Raw genomic sequence first — 16,954 nt, 5'->3', positions numbered from 1 at the left:
GGAAACTGGACAAAGGGAGAGGGGAAGAAGTAAGTGGAGAGAGCCTGCTGAAGGGATTTTTGGTTTCAGTTTTGGGCTGGCTGGGAAGAGACAGGGAACCCCAAGTCTGGGGTCTAAGATCCTTCCCCCACCAGAGGGACCTGGCTGAAGGGTCCTGGTTGTACCTACAAGCCCTGCTTGGGACTGTGTTCCTGTCATCTAATAAATCTTCTATTTTACTGGCTGGCTGAGAGTCACAGTGAATCGCAGGAAGTGGGGGGTGCAGGGCCCTGACTCCCACACTCCGTGACAGTCACCTTGAAACCTTTTTGATTTTATTTGATTTAGCATTTGCAGAGTCTTCTAGCCAAGCAATGGCATCTGCAGTGGCATCATGCAGTTCTTCTAGGCCACTGCTGAGCCTAGTCAGCAGGCATTCTTCAACAACATGCATCATCTTCTGTGTTATGCCGCAGCTACACAAACGGGTGTCACGAGGCCCCAGCGACACTGGTTGGCTGCACAGAGATCTTGCCTGGTCCAGAACCATTTCAACAGGGACCACTGGTGACGGGGCAGGTCAAAACCAAGTGGGAAGATTGTGGGGTCGGCGACGAGAGACTGATTGGGGATTATAACAGATCCATTCCTCTCGCCAGAGGGTTTCTGCCCTAACATCCTGGTGTGGCGGATGAGACCATAATGGGCGACATGACGGCAAACTTGCAGCTGATGGTTTTGAAAGGTCATTGTGCAGCGGCAGGCTTGGGTTGGCATATACTTTCTCCAGTAACTTGCCAGTGGGAACCTCTTGACTGATATGAGAAGGAGTAATATTGCTCAGAACTGGAAGCCATGAGAGTGGAGTTGGATGCAGGGTGCCGGAGATGATATGCATGACGGCACGTAACTGCGTATCCACCAGTTTGGTGTGTGACGATCAACTCCAGAGTGGTGCGCAGGACTCCGCCACTGAATATGAGGTGGCAAGACCTAACGTCCGCAGCGTTGGAGCATGAGCACCCCCATGACAAACCTACCATTTTTGCTAAGAAGATTGTTGTGCATCTTAACTTTAGCTGCTGTCTTCAGGTGGGCATAATAAGTCAGTGTGTGGTCTAAGGTCACACCTAGATAGATCAGCTCTACTTCATGCTTCACCTTCTGACCATTCAAATAAACATTCAGTTCTCGGGTTGCGCTGGCATGATGAAGATGGAACAAACTGGAGACTGTTTTTATGACACTTGGCTGGAGGCGCCCAGTCTTACAGTAGTCAGCTAACTTTGTCATGTCCTGGTTTAAGGTGGCATCAAGCTCTTGGAATGTCCGGGCCTGGGTACCACAACAGATGTCATCTGTGTAAATGAACTTTCGTGACTCCATTGTTGGCAGGTCATTGATGTAAAGGTTGAACAGCATTGGAGACAGCACAGATCCCTGGGGTAACCCCGTTGCTCTGTTGTCTCCAAGCACTTGTCTTCTCCCCAGTATGGACTCTGAACTGCCCATGGCAAAGAAACAGTTCAGTGATGCCTTCACCCAAGGTAACAGGACCCGTGATACCTTCACCAGTGGGCCAGTGGGCCATACCATATGGCACGCCGCTGTTAAGTCGATGAAAACAGCACTGTTTTCAACTGTCTCTGGAAGCCATTTTCAACAGATGTGGTCAGCGCAAGTACTTGGTCACATGTGCTACAGCCTTGGCGAAAGCCAGCTTGGTCAGGGCTCAAACTTCTCTCCACATCGGGCAATACGTGCTGTAGGACCAAGCGCTCCAGTGCCTTGAAGCACACTGATGATAATAATATGGGATAATAGCTTGATGCTTGACTTGGGTCCTTTCTGGGCTTTGAGAGGCCAATGACTTTTGTGATGCACTAAATCTTCGGTATTCTGGTGAAGAATTTCACAAGCCAAAGCTGAGCATGAGGGCCAAGGTTTTTCAGGAAATAGGTTGTCATAGCCCACAGATGTTCCACACTTGATGCTACCTAGTGTCTGTTCCAGCTCTGTTACAGTGAATGGTTCTGGGCAGCTTCTGATCTGGTGTACATATTTAAACATACGCCATTCGTTCCTCACTTGTTTTCGCACCTGTTTCTCCAAAGGTGCTCTGGTCACTTTAAGTAGGTGTCCGGCTACCTGGTTGGGTGTCCGTGAGGGTCGACAGAGTGCAGGTGGCTGCTGTGCTGCTCCAAGGCATTGGAGCAGACTCCAACACTTGTGGCTGGAGTGGGTAAAGCTCATTCTCTTGGCTGTCTCCTCCCATCTGGCATGGCGAGCAGTGTCCAATGATTCAGTCAGATGGTCAGCGACATCTGGGTCACCAGATGCCTCATACCACTTGAACAAGGCAGTGCTCTCCTTGTCAAGACAGGGGATGTAGGCCGGATGGCAACCGCATGGGATAGCTCTGCAGGCTGCTTTGTAGATAGCACACAGAAACGACGTAGGTCATATTTACCTAGATGTCAGGCTGGTATTGTCACCACACTCTTCTCCAGTGCTTCCCAGTATTTTTCCCAGTCAGACTTTGATAAATTCCACTTCTTCTTTTCAGAACTCTTGATAACTGGGAGCTGTAGCCCGATATGGATCAGCGATGGTTTGTGTTGGCTGCTTGGCATGTTGCTGGCTGAGGATGGTCATGAACTGAACTGACCCAGCAAAGGTCAGAAGAGTAGTCATGATCCCATCTAGAAGAATGGAACATGCCTTGCTGCTTAGCATCATGGATAAGGGCGAGGTCGTTTCGAGATGTACAGTCTGCAAGTTGTTCACTGTTGGTGTCAACCTCCTCATACCCCCAGTCTATGTGATGGCTGTTGAAGTCTCCAACATAGACAGCTGGGTGTGGTAAGCTTGGTTGAACCTGGTGGACCTGTTGTGATCATTTGCCAGCCAGAAACCACCAACCTGGATGGTGTCACACAATTCAGTAGACATCAGCTGAATGGCATCTGCAATATCGGACTGAACGTATGTGACTCGGCCGTGCTTCGGGTGTGCCACATGGCACAAAAGGTCGAAGCCGTCCATTCTGGAATTCCTGGCTTCAGCAGTTGCCACATATGTCTCTTGCAAGCAAACATATGTTGACATTCAAGAACACCGAGTAAATCACGCTTGGCAGTCGACAAACCCTCCACACTGAGTTGGAACACGCGTAGAGCTGGACCAACGACATAGACGTCACCGGGCTGTGCGTTGGGGTTGTCAGTGACAACAGCACTGGGATTTGTTGAGCTAGTGCTCGTGGAATTCGGCTCGCTGATTGGATCATTCGCTTCCCAGACTGCTGTCAGGTACTGGTGGGTGGTGCGATGAGGACGCAGATCCATTGCCCCCAAAAGACCCATTAGCTTTTTCATAAATTAAACCAATCGAGCTCATTCGTTCACTCCCTGTAAGGCATTTTCTCCAGTCCTCGCCCACTGACTTTCTGCAGCAAAGAGATGCTGTTGTTAATAACAGAGCTTTCTATGAATCCCCCTAAGCTCTGAAATATCTCCGCAGCCCAGAAGTTGAGTCTGGGATTGAGTCTCTCATTGGCCCAGGCTAATTCCCCTGATTACAGTCGCGGGGTATTTCCAAACCCTGGCTGCATAGCGAAACTTATGAGTTAATTGGCTGTTACCAGGGCCGGCTCTAGCAATTTCGCCGCCCCAAGCACAGCGGCATGCCGCAGGGGGCGCTCTGCTGCTCAGCTCCGGTGGACCTCCCACAGGCATCCCTGTGGGGGGTCCGGTGGTCCCGTGGCTCTGGTGGACCAGCGGACCCTCCGCAGGGACGCCTGAGGGAGGTCCACCAGAGTCACCTGCCGCCCTCCCGGCAACCGGCAGAGCACCCCCTGCGGCATGCCACCCCAAGCATGCACTTGGCGCGCTGTGGCCTGGAGCCGGCCTTGGCTGTTACCAGAGGAACCTCCCCCTGCACTTATCCTCACTTCTTATGCTATTGATGTTCAGCTCTGTTAAGATAAGTTCCTGTCTGCATCCTAAAAGACTTGCCCATACCGGTACTGCCCTGGCCTCTTCCTTTGTCAGTCAGTGTTAAAGGCATTCTGAACTATATGCATTTCCTCACCTTTTGGGGGCAAAGCCAGACTTTCAGGCACCTGCTCCCCTACTTGGTGTAAACTTTGCTTGTACCAATCAGAAATGAACACACACAGTTTTGGGGCCCCGTCCCCTATGACACTTCTATGATGTCATAGTGGGTATTTTAGGCTGGTCTGCCATGTGCAGGCAGAAGAGGAGAAAGAAAAACGAATCCTGTGTACCTTGTGCACACCCGTAACCGAGCCTGATCACCTCGAAGCCTCTCTCAGCTCACGTGTTTTAAGCAGAGTTTCTACGTTTGCCGGTCGTTATGAGTTGGTTTGTATTCGTAAGTATTGGTTATTACTAAATGCTGCATCCGTGTTTATAAATATTGTTTACTGCATCTTTGTTTATAAATATTGTTTAATAGTAAATACTTTAGCCATTGTATGTTTTAAGTTCCATTAACCCTATTAGCTAATCATACGCTGCTCCTCTACCCCTTGTAACTATCCCCAATAAAACTTTTAATTAATTAATTTTAGTTGTGTGCGTGCCTGCAGTTTGCATCGTGACCCAGACCCTCCTTGCATCCCTTACCTATACAGTCTATTGCCACGTGCAGCCTGGTAAATAACAGCTCTGCATTTTTCTTTCGCCCCTAAAAGTACGTGGCAATCTACATGGCGTCACGAACAGGATGCACGGAGGTTGGGCCATGCCCATGGCACACTGCAGATCGCGCAGATAATGAAACTGAACAGTTCCAACATTTGCAGTTTCACCTTCTTACTAGCCAAAATTCGACTAATCCAAAAATAGAATGGATCTGTTCTCTTGGCTCGGGCAAAACTCTAAAAGGTTATACTGTACCATTAACCCTGGCAGATATGGGATGCCTCCTTCGGTGCCACCTGAGCTTTAGGAGTCAGCCAGCCGATTGTTCCCTGCAGCCTCAGTGCACGGAGACTGTGGAAAACCTCGGTGCTGCAGATCCCTCTCAACTTTGGAGAGAATGTAGCCGCATTGTTAAAAAATCTGGAGGCACTGTTTCCAAATTAATTCCCCCACCTCGGGTAATATCTGCTGATCCGGCACATAAATTATTATGCCAAATGATAAAAGAATTAAATTTGATTAAGAAAACCAAAAAATTGCGACCCGATGAATATAAATCTGAGGATGTTTCCACCGTCCTGTTTAGCATGATATGCAAGGCCCTCGATCTGTGTTCTGTCCTCCATGGAGGCACAATGTTTGCAGCTAAACAGGCAGCCCCAGGCTCTCCTAAAGGTAATAATGAGAAGAAGACAGAAAAGGTAGAGCCCATCACTACCACCCCCCCAAGTCCCTCTCGGAAAATTTTGCCACCCCCATATGAAGCTCCTAAAACTCCTCTGTATCCAGCTCTGCCAACAGCCCCAGAATTTGCAGAATCTGAAACCGTAGCAGAAGCTTTGCCTATTGCAATAACTAAAACTAAAATAGACGCACAAACAGGCAACACCACGCAGGTTACTGAACTGCGAACACGTACTAAGGCCGAACTTAAAGAGTTTTTAAAGGAAACGCAACGAAAAGCCGACGAGGCACCCATGGTTTGGGTCAGGCGGCTAGCCTTAGAACACGGAGCAGAATTGGTGGACCGCGAGGAGGCTGGCACCTTAGCCAAAACGGCCAATTGGGCACGAGGCTTCCCGGGTCACGCTTTATTAAATAATCGCATTTGGCCACTTACCACCCCGGCAGCTGCCATTTTAGCAATGAAAGGCAGTTTTAAAGGATTATATATCCCTCCGGGAACTTTAGTTACTCCACACGATCTAATATGGGCAATTGCAGGAGCTTCCATAGCCCTGTGGGATCCAATACAAAATCCACTTAATTTAACTATTCAACAGCAATTAGTGGCCACACCCTTTATACACATTACTGATCCCACCCAAATTCCTGTCTCAGCAGAGGCGGTTAATTTGGCATTAGAAGCTGCCCCTGGAGCTGACACCGGTACCATGCTGCACTTGCATGCGGCCGTTCGCAGACCCATCTTAATGTTATTTGAAGTGGTTAGTAAAATTAAGTTGTTACTGCCACCCCCGCCTGTTGTTCTCCCAGTTGATTCACCACCAAAAAACCCTCCAAAAAGTCAGTTTAATCCCCAAAAATATCCTGAGCGAACTAAAGCTGAACGGGCACTATTTGGCTTCCTTCTTAACAAAGGGATCCCCAAAGAAGCCCTGCGTAAAATGTCAGACCAAGAGCAGCAAAATATAGCTGAACAGCTAGGCTGGAAAAATTGGGAGGACTATGTTAGGACAAAAAACGAATAGGGGCCGGATGCTGCCCAGCCCAAATTAAAGATCCCACCGATGAACGCCCATACGCCACCCTGTTAGTTAACGGTGACACCCCCACTTCCTTTTTATTAGACACTGGAGCTCAAATTAGCATTATTGAGCCCAACGTTCCCCACTGTCCTACTGGCTCCTTTATGTTTGTTCAAGGACTCAATGCAGTACAAGAAAAACCCGTGGTTTGGGTTAAAATTGCCCATGGAAAATACCTAAGAAAAATAAAAGCCTTGTTGGGATCAAAAAATCTGCTAGGTGTCTCAGATATTAAAAAATTTAAACTGCATGATCAAATTCTGCAAGCCCTCCCTATAACTGTAGGCGATCATTCCCCCTATACCCCCGAAGTAGTTAACTCCTAGCCATGGAAATTTTCCCCTATTCCCACAAAATCCGAAGGGCTTCCCCTTATTGAAGCTTTGCTCACTCAGCTTCTAGAAGAAAATAAACTAGAAAGGGTCACTGCATCCACCTTTCTGTCCGCGGTTTGGGGTATTCCCAAGCCCGGCGATCCTTCTAAATATTGCCTTGTCATTGATTACAGACAAGCTAACAGCCGTGTAAAGCCTATCGCATTTTCCAGCTCTGCCACCGTTCCCGAAATACAGTGGCAACTAAGCGATGCAAGTAATCAGTGGGCATGTACTTTTGATTTAAAAGATATGTTTTACCAAATCCCACTCCAGGACACACAAGGAATCTTAAACTTTGCTTTTAAGGGCGTCCAATATAAATGGAAAGTTTGCCCACAGGGGTTCTGTAATTCTCCTGCACTTGCATCGTCTCATCTCAATATCACATTACAAAAGGTAAAACCCCTACAGGATGTGTATGTGCTAACCTATGTAAATGACATTGTCATTTGTGGGCCCAATCCACAAGCAGTTCAAAGTACCACCCAAATGATAATTGATGCATTAGAAGCAGATGGGTGGCAAATTAACAAAACAAAGAGCCACCTGCAGGCCAGCCAGCAATTCTCATTCTTGGGACTCCAATTCACTCCCATCACTCACACCCAAGCCCCAGCCAGTGTATTAGACCCTTGGACAGAAGCCCCTCCACAAAATAAATGAGAGCTTCAGCAGCTATTAGGTCTCCTTAATTATCACCGCCAATATATCCCGGCACAGCTAATTTTTAACCTAGAAATCCTACAAAGCTCTCTCTCTTCTAAACGCTCCCGAGAAGTATGGAACGCATCAGCACAACAAAGATTAGAGAAACTAGCTGGCTGGTTTGCCTCTAACCCCCACCTCGCCCATTTTAATTCCCAAGAACCCCTCAACATCAATTTGTTTATTACAAAACACCATGTAGGGTTCACTGTACTGCAACATGGTAATGCTATTTACAATTGGGCCCATCGCCTGTCTGGACCCCAGTACAACTATGGTCTAGTGGGAAAAATGCTACTGGCTGCATCCAGTGCACATCACTGGTCCCAACTCCCTATCCCAGGTACCCTGTCTGGACCATGTGTTCATTTAATCCCATGGCTTACAAGTACCCCTCCACCCGAGTTTCATGGCACTACTCGCACCTGGCAGCTTCTGTGTTTCCAGGTTGAGGTAGCTTGGCAGGCATGGACCCTAACTCCCAGCGATAACATCTTAGCCCCCCCTCTTCACCAACCGTTATGCATTGAAGTAAAATATGATCCCTGGGTTGTGTCTGACGGGGGCACCTCACCATCCCCTAGGGCAGGAGTTCTTTGTTCCACATGTAATCACTTTAATGTGCAGTTGCTGCCCCCCTCCTGCTCCGCACAAGAATGCGAGGGGCAGGGCGTTCTTTTAGCTGTCCAACATGTTGCTAATGGCCACTCTGCCAACAAGCAAGTTGTTTTAGGTATCGATTCTCAATTTTGTTTAGACATTTTAATTGAGCAAGCCTCTCCCTCAGCTTTTGTTAAATTGTGGGACCAAATTTTTGCCCTAATTTGTAAATTCTCTCACCCTTGGTTCGTTACGCACTGTCCCTCCCTTCGACCAGACTCTAACCCTCTGCATTCCAGTCTTGATCAAAGAATGAGAGAGCTCTCCCAAGTTCATATGGCAAATCCCGCCGTACAGGCAGACCCGCTGTTGCGCTGGCTCCACGAAGAATGGGGACACTTACCACGCACAAAATTGTACGGCCTGTTATCTAGCTTTTCTAACCAAAAGCCTGGCATTAGCCGCAGTCAGTGCGAGCTCATTGTTCAGTCCTGCTTGCAGTGTGTGCAGGTAAAAACTATGAATCGTCCCCGATATGAGCGCTCTGCATACGCTGCAGAATACTTTGCCCCAGGTAGTACATGGCAAGTTGACTTAATAGGACCCTTGCCAGGTGCTCGTCGTTTTCCAAAAGCCTTAGTTACTGTCGATCTGGGGTCTTGACAAACCTTTTGTGTTCCTCTTAATAAAACCAATGCTGCTTCTGTCGCTGCGGCTCTTAAGCAAACAGCAGCTGCCTGGGGCACTCCCACTGAAGTCCAAGCAGATGGTGGACCACCCTTTACCAGCAAAAGCATTGAACAGCTCATTTTCGGATGGGGGGCTTCCCTTCACATCCATGCTAAATATCATCCTCAAAGCAATGGTGTGGTAGAGCGAAAAATCGCAGTCCTTAAAACTATGTTGCGAACAGCAAACCCCAACCCTGATTTTAAAAACTGGAGCTCATTTTTACCCCAGGTACTTATCGCACCCAACAAAAGTTACTCTCGCTGGCCTCACATTTCACCTACACCTAAGCCGCCTTGGTCCCCCATGTTTAACACCGGCCAACTGGTTTGGCTTACAGAACCCCAAGCCTCTGGCCATCGAAAACCTATAAAAACCACCATTCTCCGGGCCGGCAAGTACCCTAACACCTACTTAGTGGCTACAAGTACCCCCGGTAACAAACTAGTTCATCATAACTGGCTCAGCAAATGTAGTTCTTAATAAACAAACTAATGCCCCTGAGCAGGGCTCCTATTATTCTGTTTTGCAGGTTATACTGCCCTTCCTCACAACATCTTTGCCCACGGAACCCTTAGGAGAAGGTGGACTACAAACATGGTTCGCCACCTACTGGGTGCAGGAGGTCAGCGGAAACCAGTCCCTGTCAGCACTGAATCCAGAAGATTGTCTTGTTTGCTCTACTCAGTTCTCACCTAAATATCCATTACCCTTTCAATTTGTACCAATAGTTTATAATTTTTCTTCATTTAATTTGTCTAATGTAAATTGTTCTTCCCCCTATGTGCAGTGGGCTGCTTCTAGTGTTTGGAATAATTGTTCTTCACAATTTAATTCTTATGTGTTTCCAGTTCTTAATGCTTCAGGTCGAAGTAATCATAGCTTTCCTTTAATTGATAGTGTTAGAGTTCCAGCATCTCATCGTTGGGTTTTTGTTGGTAATAGTTTAACCCCAGCCCCTATTTGGGTGGGTATTTATTCTAATTGTTCTATGTGGAGTTTCTCTTATGCTAATACCTCCCTAACTAAACCCACTCTTACTTACACCTACCCCCCTCCCCTTAATTGTTCTTATCGTCTTAATTATAACATTCTTTTTGGAACCTTTTATACCTCCATAACACATACGTATCTGTTCCATGCCCAGCATATGCATCATGCTGAGGCTGCATGTATCAATCGTGCATCCAGCTTTTTCTCTGTGGACAATAATAGGTGGAGCCATACCACAATTTCTTCCTTAAGACCCAGTCATTTTTGGATTTGCGGTAATGTCGCATTTGCTGTGCTTCCTCCCAACCCCCGGGGTATATGCACCATTGGCACCCTGTATCTACAAGGGGGAGGTATTTATACCTTGCCATCTAGCCACCGACACCGTCGTAGTACCCGCTCGTTTTGGACTCGTTTGCAAACAGCAGCTTCCTCCCTCGCCTCCTCTGTTGTTAGTTTTAACCCTGTCGGTTATATGATGTTACGTGATCAAGTGCTGTTTCAATCCCTTGCTATTAAAATGCTTGCTAATATTATGGCCAAAGGCCTCTCCTTAGTTAATCAGCAGTTAAATTCCCTTGTTCAGTATAGTATTCAAAATAGATTAATATTGCATGTTAAGATAAGTTCCTGTCTGCATCCTAAAAGACTTGCCCATACCGGTACTGCCCTGGCCTCTTCCTTTGTCAGTCAGTGTTAAAGGCATTCTGAACTATATGCATTTCCTCACCTTTTGGGGGCAAAGCCAGACTTTCAGGCACCTGCTCCCCTACTTGGTGTAAACTTTGCTTGTACCAATCAGAAACGAACACACACAGTTTTGGGGCCCCGTCCCCTATGACACTTCTATGATGTCATAGTGGGTATTTTAGGCTGGTCTGCCATGTGCAGGCAGAAGAGGAGAAAGAAAAACGAATCCTGTGTACCTCGTGCACACCCGTAACCGAGCCTGATCACCTCGAAGCCTCTCTCAGCTCACGTGTTTTAAGCAGAGTTTCTACGTTTGCCGGTCGTTATGAGTTGGTTTGTATTCGTAAGTATTGGTTATTACTAAATGCTGCATCTGTGTTTATAAATATTGTTTACTGCATCTTTGTTTATAAATATTGTTTAATAGTAAATACTTTAGCCATTGTATGTTTTAAGTTCCATTAACCCTATTAGCTAATCATACGCTGCTCCCCTACCCGTTGTAACTATCCCCAATAAAACTTTTAATTAATTAATTTTAGTTGTGTGCGTGCCTGCAGTTTGCATCGTGACCCAGACCCTCCTTGCATCCCTTACCTATACAGTCTATTGCCACGTGCAGCCTGGTAAATAACAGCTCTGCATTTTTCTTTTGCCCCTAAAAGTACGTGGCAATCTACAAGCTCTTGATGCTTTTCACATCTAAAAATGTCTCGGAATCAAAGTTACCAAAAATAGTTGGTTGCAGCCCAGAAAGGTACTATAGCCTTTCCCCTACAGAGGCAACGTCTCCATAGCTAGGACTCTGAACTCTGCTGCAGTGACGCAGCTTTAAGATTATATTGATTCCAAAACATGATATTTTTACGACACAAAAGCCAGAGACATTCAGTGCTGAAGTTCCCACAATACATTAATTTTGTCCCTTGCGTGTGTGCTCCTGCAAATGGCTGGGCTCCAGAGCTCACCAGCAATGATACAAAATGCTACACACTTGCTGGGTCTTTGTGGGTATCTCCCTGTGCCCCGGCTAAGCTGGAGGGACAGGATCTGGCCAGTAGAGGGTGTTGTGCTACCAAAGTGAGCATCCATCCATTGCCCCCAGTGTATGGGAACAGGTGGTAGCATCCAAAGGATCCGAGGGGACCAGACTCAGGGCAGTGACAGAAGCTATGTGAGCAGGAGCAGCAGTCTGGGAACTGGGGCTGAGAGCTGGACAAGAAAGCAGCCCATTGCCCATGGCTGGCAGGACAACACAGGGCAGTGGCCTGCTGGTGGGGCAAGTATGGAGAGGTTACATAGGGATACACAGTTGGAGTTGCAGCTAGCAAAGGATGTGAAGGGTAACAAGGAAGGTTTCTACAGGTATGTTAGCAACAAGAAGAAGGTCAGGGAAAGTCTGGGACCCTTACTGAATGGGGGAGGCAACATAGTGACAGAGGATGTGGAAAAAGCTGAAATACTCAATGCTTTTTTCGCCTTGATCTTCACAGACAAGGTCAGCTCCCAGACTGCTGCACTGGGCAGCCCAGTATGGGGTGGAGTTGAGCAGCCCCCAGTGGTGAAAGAACAGGTTAAGGACTATTTAGAAAAGCTGGACATGCACAAGTCCATGGGGCCGGATGCAATGCGCCTGAGGGTGCTGAGGGAGTTGGCTGATGTGATTGCAGGGCCATTGGCCATTATCTTTGAAAACTCATGGTGATCGGGGGAGGTCCCAGACGATTGGAAAAAGGCAGATATAGTGCCTGTCTTTAAAAAAGAGAAGAAGGAGAACCTGGGGAACTTCAGACCAGGCAGCCTCATTTCAGTCTCTGGAAAAATCATGGAGCAGGTGCTTAAGGAATCCATTTTGAAGCACTTGGAGGAGAGGAAGGTGGTCAGGAACAGTCAACATGGATTCACCAAAGGCAAGTCATGCCTGACCAACCTGATTGCCTTCTATGATGAGATAACTGGCTGTGTGGATATGGGGAAAGCAGTGGACATGCTAGACCTTGACCTTGACCTTAGCAAAGCTTTTGATATGGTCTCCCACTGTACTCCATCCAGCAAGTTAAAAAAGTGTGGATTGGATGAATGGACTATAAGGTGGATAGAAAGCTGGCTAGACTGTTGGGCTCAACGGGAAGTGATCAATGGCTCGCTGTCTAGTTGGCAGCCAGTATCAAGCAGAGTGCCCCAGGGGTTGGTCCTGGGGCCAGTTTTGTTCAGCATCTTTATTAATATTCTGGATTGATGGGATGGATTGCACCCTCAGCAAGTTCACAGATGACACTAATCTGGGGGGAGAGGTAGATACACTGGGGGCAGGGATAGGGTCCAGAGTGACCTAGACAAATTGGAGGATTGGGCCAAAAGAAATCTGATGAGGTTCAAAAGGCCAAGTGCAGAATCCTGCACTTAGCACAGAAGAATCCCATGCACTGCTACAGACTGAGGACCAACTGGCTAAGCAGCAGTTCTGCAGAAAAGGACCCGGGGATTACAGTGGATGAGAAGCTGGATATAAATCAGCAGTGTGCCCTTGTTGCTAAGAAGGCTAATGGTATATTGGGCTGTGTTAGTAGGGGCATTGCCAGCACATCAAGGGAAGTGATTGTTCCCCTCTAGTTGGCACTGGTGAGGCCACATCTGGAGTATAGCGTCCAGTTTTGGTTCCCCCACTACAGAAAGGATGTGGACAAATTGGAGTGAGTCCAGTGGAGGGCAACAAAAATTATTAGGGGGTGGGGTACATGACTTACAAGGGGAGGCTGAGGGAACTGGGTTTATTTAGTCTGCAGAAGAGAAGAGTGAGATGGGTTTTGATAGCAGCCTTCAACTACCTAAAGGGGGGTTCCAAAGAGGATGGAGCTCGGCTGTTCTCACTGGCGGCAGATGACAGAACAAGGAGCAATGGTCTCATGTTGCAGTAAGGGAGGTCTAGGTTGGATATTAGGAAACACTATTTCACTAGGAGGGTGGTGAAGCACTTAAATGGGTTCCCTAGGGAGGTGGTGGAATCTCCATCCTTAGAGGTTTTTAAGGCCCGGCTTGAGAAAGCCGTGGCTGGGATGATTTAGTTGGGGTTGGTCCTGCTCTAAGCAGGGGATTGGACTAGATGACCTCCTGAGGTCTCTTCCAGCTCTAATCTTCTATGATACGGTTTCCCTTACAGCCAGGCACTGGGCTGGGCTAGGGAAACTTGTGCTGTTTTATTGTAACAAAGCCCTTGGGTGGGGGGGAGCATTCACAGTTTTTAGTGGCTGGCACTCAGTAGAGGAATCTTCTGTTACCCCAGTGCTGGGAGCTCTCCAGCGCTTGCCTCCAAGTGTGTGGCACAGAGCTGCCGCCAGACATCCAGCGGGAACGTTGATGACAGTGAGAGAGGGATGAAAACTGGACCATGTTTCCTGCAAAGATCATCACGAAAGATCTGCCCATTTTGTTGTAAGTCTATTTCACAAGTGGGCATTGTTCAGCCGCCCCTCGCTCCCATGGAAGAATCCAGATCCTAGCTCCATGTATCAATGTTCTCAAGCCAGGCAAACATGAAGGAGAGGCCCTAAAGGCAACTCGAGAAGGATTCATTGACTTAAAACGCCCTCTTTTCTCACAACATTTCTACCTCCTGTGGTTCCGGCGGGCCCCCAAGGTCGCTCAGCCAGAAGGAGATATTGCTTGGTTTGGTCCATTTCATTTCTTTGCCTATTTGCCAGCACTCTGCACAGTCAGGTTCCCCGGGCTGAGTGGCTCTTTCACACAGCTTTAGGACTGCCTCCCTTTAATGGGTGCTGTAGTTTGGGGAGTGCCTGCGTCGCAGCTCTCCTCTGCAGGTTATTCCTCTGCCTGCGGGTCCCCAAGCCAGGCATGCAAACAGGACAAGGGCCCCGTTGTGTGAGACGCTGCGCTTGAGAGAGTCCCAGTCTTCAACAGCTTGCAATCGGAATGTGCAGGCCAGACAAAAGGGTGTCAGAGCCCGGACTCCAACCTGAGCCAGAATGTCTACACTGCTAAGTTGGAGCCCATAGAGGGAGCCTGAGTCAGTTGATCCAGGCTCTCAGACTCGCTGCCTCAGGATATTTTTGCAGTGTAGATGTACCTCAAGTGACTTGCCCATGGTCATGCAGCAGGACAGTGGCAGAGTTACGAATTGAACAGAGATTATTGGAGAGTCAGGTCAATGCTTTAAGCACAAGACCATATTTCCTACATCACCTCTCCCCTGCCTGCTGCCCTGGGCTGCCTCCCCAGCATTCCTCTCGAGCTTAGGGGCTGGCAGTTTGTTCAGTGCTGTGGATGTGGTATTGCTGAGAGGGAAAGCGAAAGCTGAGAGGAAGGGATGTGGGTTGCCTTGCTTTGAGGGTGGGGAGCGTCTTTGGGCTAAGTGCGGCCTGGGCCCAAGGCCATTGCACCAGCGGTTGTCAGTCTAAACATTAGAGCCCTGGAACAGTTGCTCAAAATGCATCTTGGAAGGGTCTGATTAAGAGCAGAACCACTGAATGCTCTGTGTGTGTGTGTGTGTGTGTGTGTGTGTGTGTGTGTGTGTGTGTGTGTGTGTGTACTACAGCATGCTCTGTGTGTGCATATACTAGCGAATGCTGTATGCACACATGTGTATACTACAGAACGCTCTGCGTGTCTCTGCCCACTGCAGACTGCTTAGAGGTTGCTAGTTAAGCTATATACAGAGACTTTCTCCTGTAGATCATCAGCTAACAACCTCAGCTCCACAGTAGCCCCTGTCTGGCTGTGTGGAGGAGAACTGTGAACAATACCTGAATGGTCTCTACCCAGTCCCTAGCGGACAGCTGTGCATTAGGGTAGGCCCCATCAGAGGTGGGGTCAGCTGTCCCTCCCAGGAAATGGACCTACTTGGTCTTTGCCAGAAACAGTCCCTCCACGTCAGGGCGGAGGCCTAGAGGCTGGGCAGGGGGTGGAGGGCGTTTGCCCTGCTGCTGCCTCTACAGACACGAAGGAGCTTTAGCCTTGGCAGTGTCAGTCCTGAACTTCTCCCCACAACTACTTTTGCTCAGAATAGATCCCAAAGGACCAATAACCCTGCCGCTCTCCTGCTTACCCCAGACGTGTCTGTTTCAACGGGGGAACTTGGACTGAACGTCTCCACAGAATTAACCTTGCTAAAAAAGGCAAACCCAGCTGCACTCTGGCGGCTGCAGTAACGCCCAAGTCCTATTTTATCCTAACAATGCACCACAGGGGATTAGCAGAGCAGCCACTAGGGCCTCTGATTCCCAGATTTTACTCTCCAAGGAACGATTAGCAATAAACGGGCTAATAAACCATGAGCTTCTGTCTTATTGGAAGGAGGTGGCCTGAAGGTCTTTATCGAAAGACATCCATGTTAGTTACTTGTTTCAGTCTGAATTGCTACATTGTGTGAGGGGTGGGTATAGGAAATGATTCCTGGAACATACTGAGCACAAGTTTCTGACATCACCCTGAGATGTCTTGAGAGACAGATTTCAACTGCCAAGAAATTCTGCTCCCATCAGCAGTTTCTTTGCACGAAACAATTAACTAAATGGATTAAAAGTGACCAGCTGTGACACAGGCACCAGGCAAGAGCATCCTGGGCACATACCCAGTTAACAAGGTTCTGGGAAATGAGCCTCTTCTACACGCATGCTGAGAAAACTGCTAGCTTGGAAGATAATTAGGGAAATTTTGGGACTCAGGGGAGGGGGTGGATTATAATGAGGAACAAAATCTTGGCATGTTTCTGTGAGAAAGTCTCTGGCCTTTGTAACCAAATGAAAACGGTAGTGCCAACAGGGGGACGAGAACGCTGTGCCCACTAGATAAGCATGGCTTGGTTGGTGATGCTCTTACCTTGCCCACAGGATGCTAAAGGTTCATATCCCATCCTTCAGGGGTAACGATTTCTATAGAATGGAATCGCATCCCACAGCCTGGGCTCAGGGACAGGGGGTTGCCGTCCGTCACATAAGCCGTCTGACTGAGCTCCTCTCTCCAGTGCCTGCACAGGCTGAAGTTCTCATCTTCTTGGGGACAGGCGAGCAGAGAGGATCAGCAACGGGAGATGGCATCGTTCATCTCTAGGCCACCTGCTTCTGATGCTTAGATGGTTCTTTAGTGACCTGCAACCTGCCAGGGGAGCAGGGATCTCAGTAAACAGCTCTTCAGTAACATTCCCAGCAGGGATGCTGACGTTGGGTGGGCCATGGAGGCTAACACCCACCCCCTCCATGTGTCCCAAGGGTGCTGGTCCCTCTGGGGCAGGGTGGATACTTGTGCAGCACCAATGCTATGAATACACAGGACATCTCCGGCACTGCCAGGCCAGATGCATGGCCACTATTTTAAAACAGCTCCTGAGCCTTTAGACAGGAGTCAGAGTTGAAGGCAGAGTCCTGGCCAGTGCACCCAGCACTCAGAAACAACTGTTGTCCAAGGCTGGATTCATTCTCCATCTCTTACC

The 16,954-nt window shown here is 48.3% G+C and overlaps 1 protein-coding gene across 1 annotated transcript; it reads left to right on the top strand.

The window, feature by feature from the left end:
- Positions 1-4,355: 4,355 nt before the first annotated feature.
- Positions 4,356-16,575, top strand: LOC115651259. The gene is made up of 3 exons (XM_030562196.1): positions 4,356-4,374; positions 9,359-10,375; positions 16,501-16,575. The coding sequence occupies exons 1-3, from the start codon at positions 4,357-4,359 to the stop codon at positions 16,573-16,575; spliced, it is 1,110 nt and encodes a 369-aa protein (XP_030418056.1). The 5' UTR covers position 4,356.
- Positions 16,576-16,954: the final 379 nt, after the last annotated feature.

The sequence above is a fragment of the Gopherus evgoodei genome, chromosome 4 (assembly GCF_007399415.2).
Source record: "Gopherus evgoodei ecotype Sinaloan lineage chromosome 4, rGopEvg1_v1.p, whole genome shotgun sequence".
Taxonomy (NCBI): domain Eukaryota; kingdom Metazoa; phylum Chordata; order Testudines; family Testudinidae; genus Gopherus; species Gopherus evgoodei.
The sequence above is the reverse complement of the archived record's forward strand: the minus strand, read 5'-3'. Positions and strand labels throughout refer to the sequence as shown.

Bases quoted from the DNA above. Each gene is read 5' to 3' on its own strand.
- LOC115651259 (XM_030562196.1), top strand. The intron at 10,376-16,500 runs GTTAATCAGCAG...GTGCCTGCACAG, and splicing joins TGGCCAAAGGCCTCTCCTTA to GCTGAAGTTCTCATCTTCTT.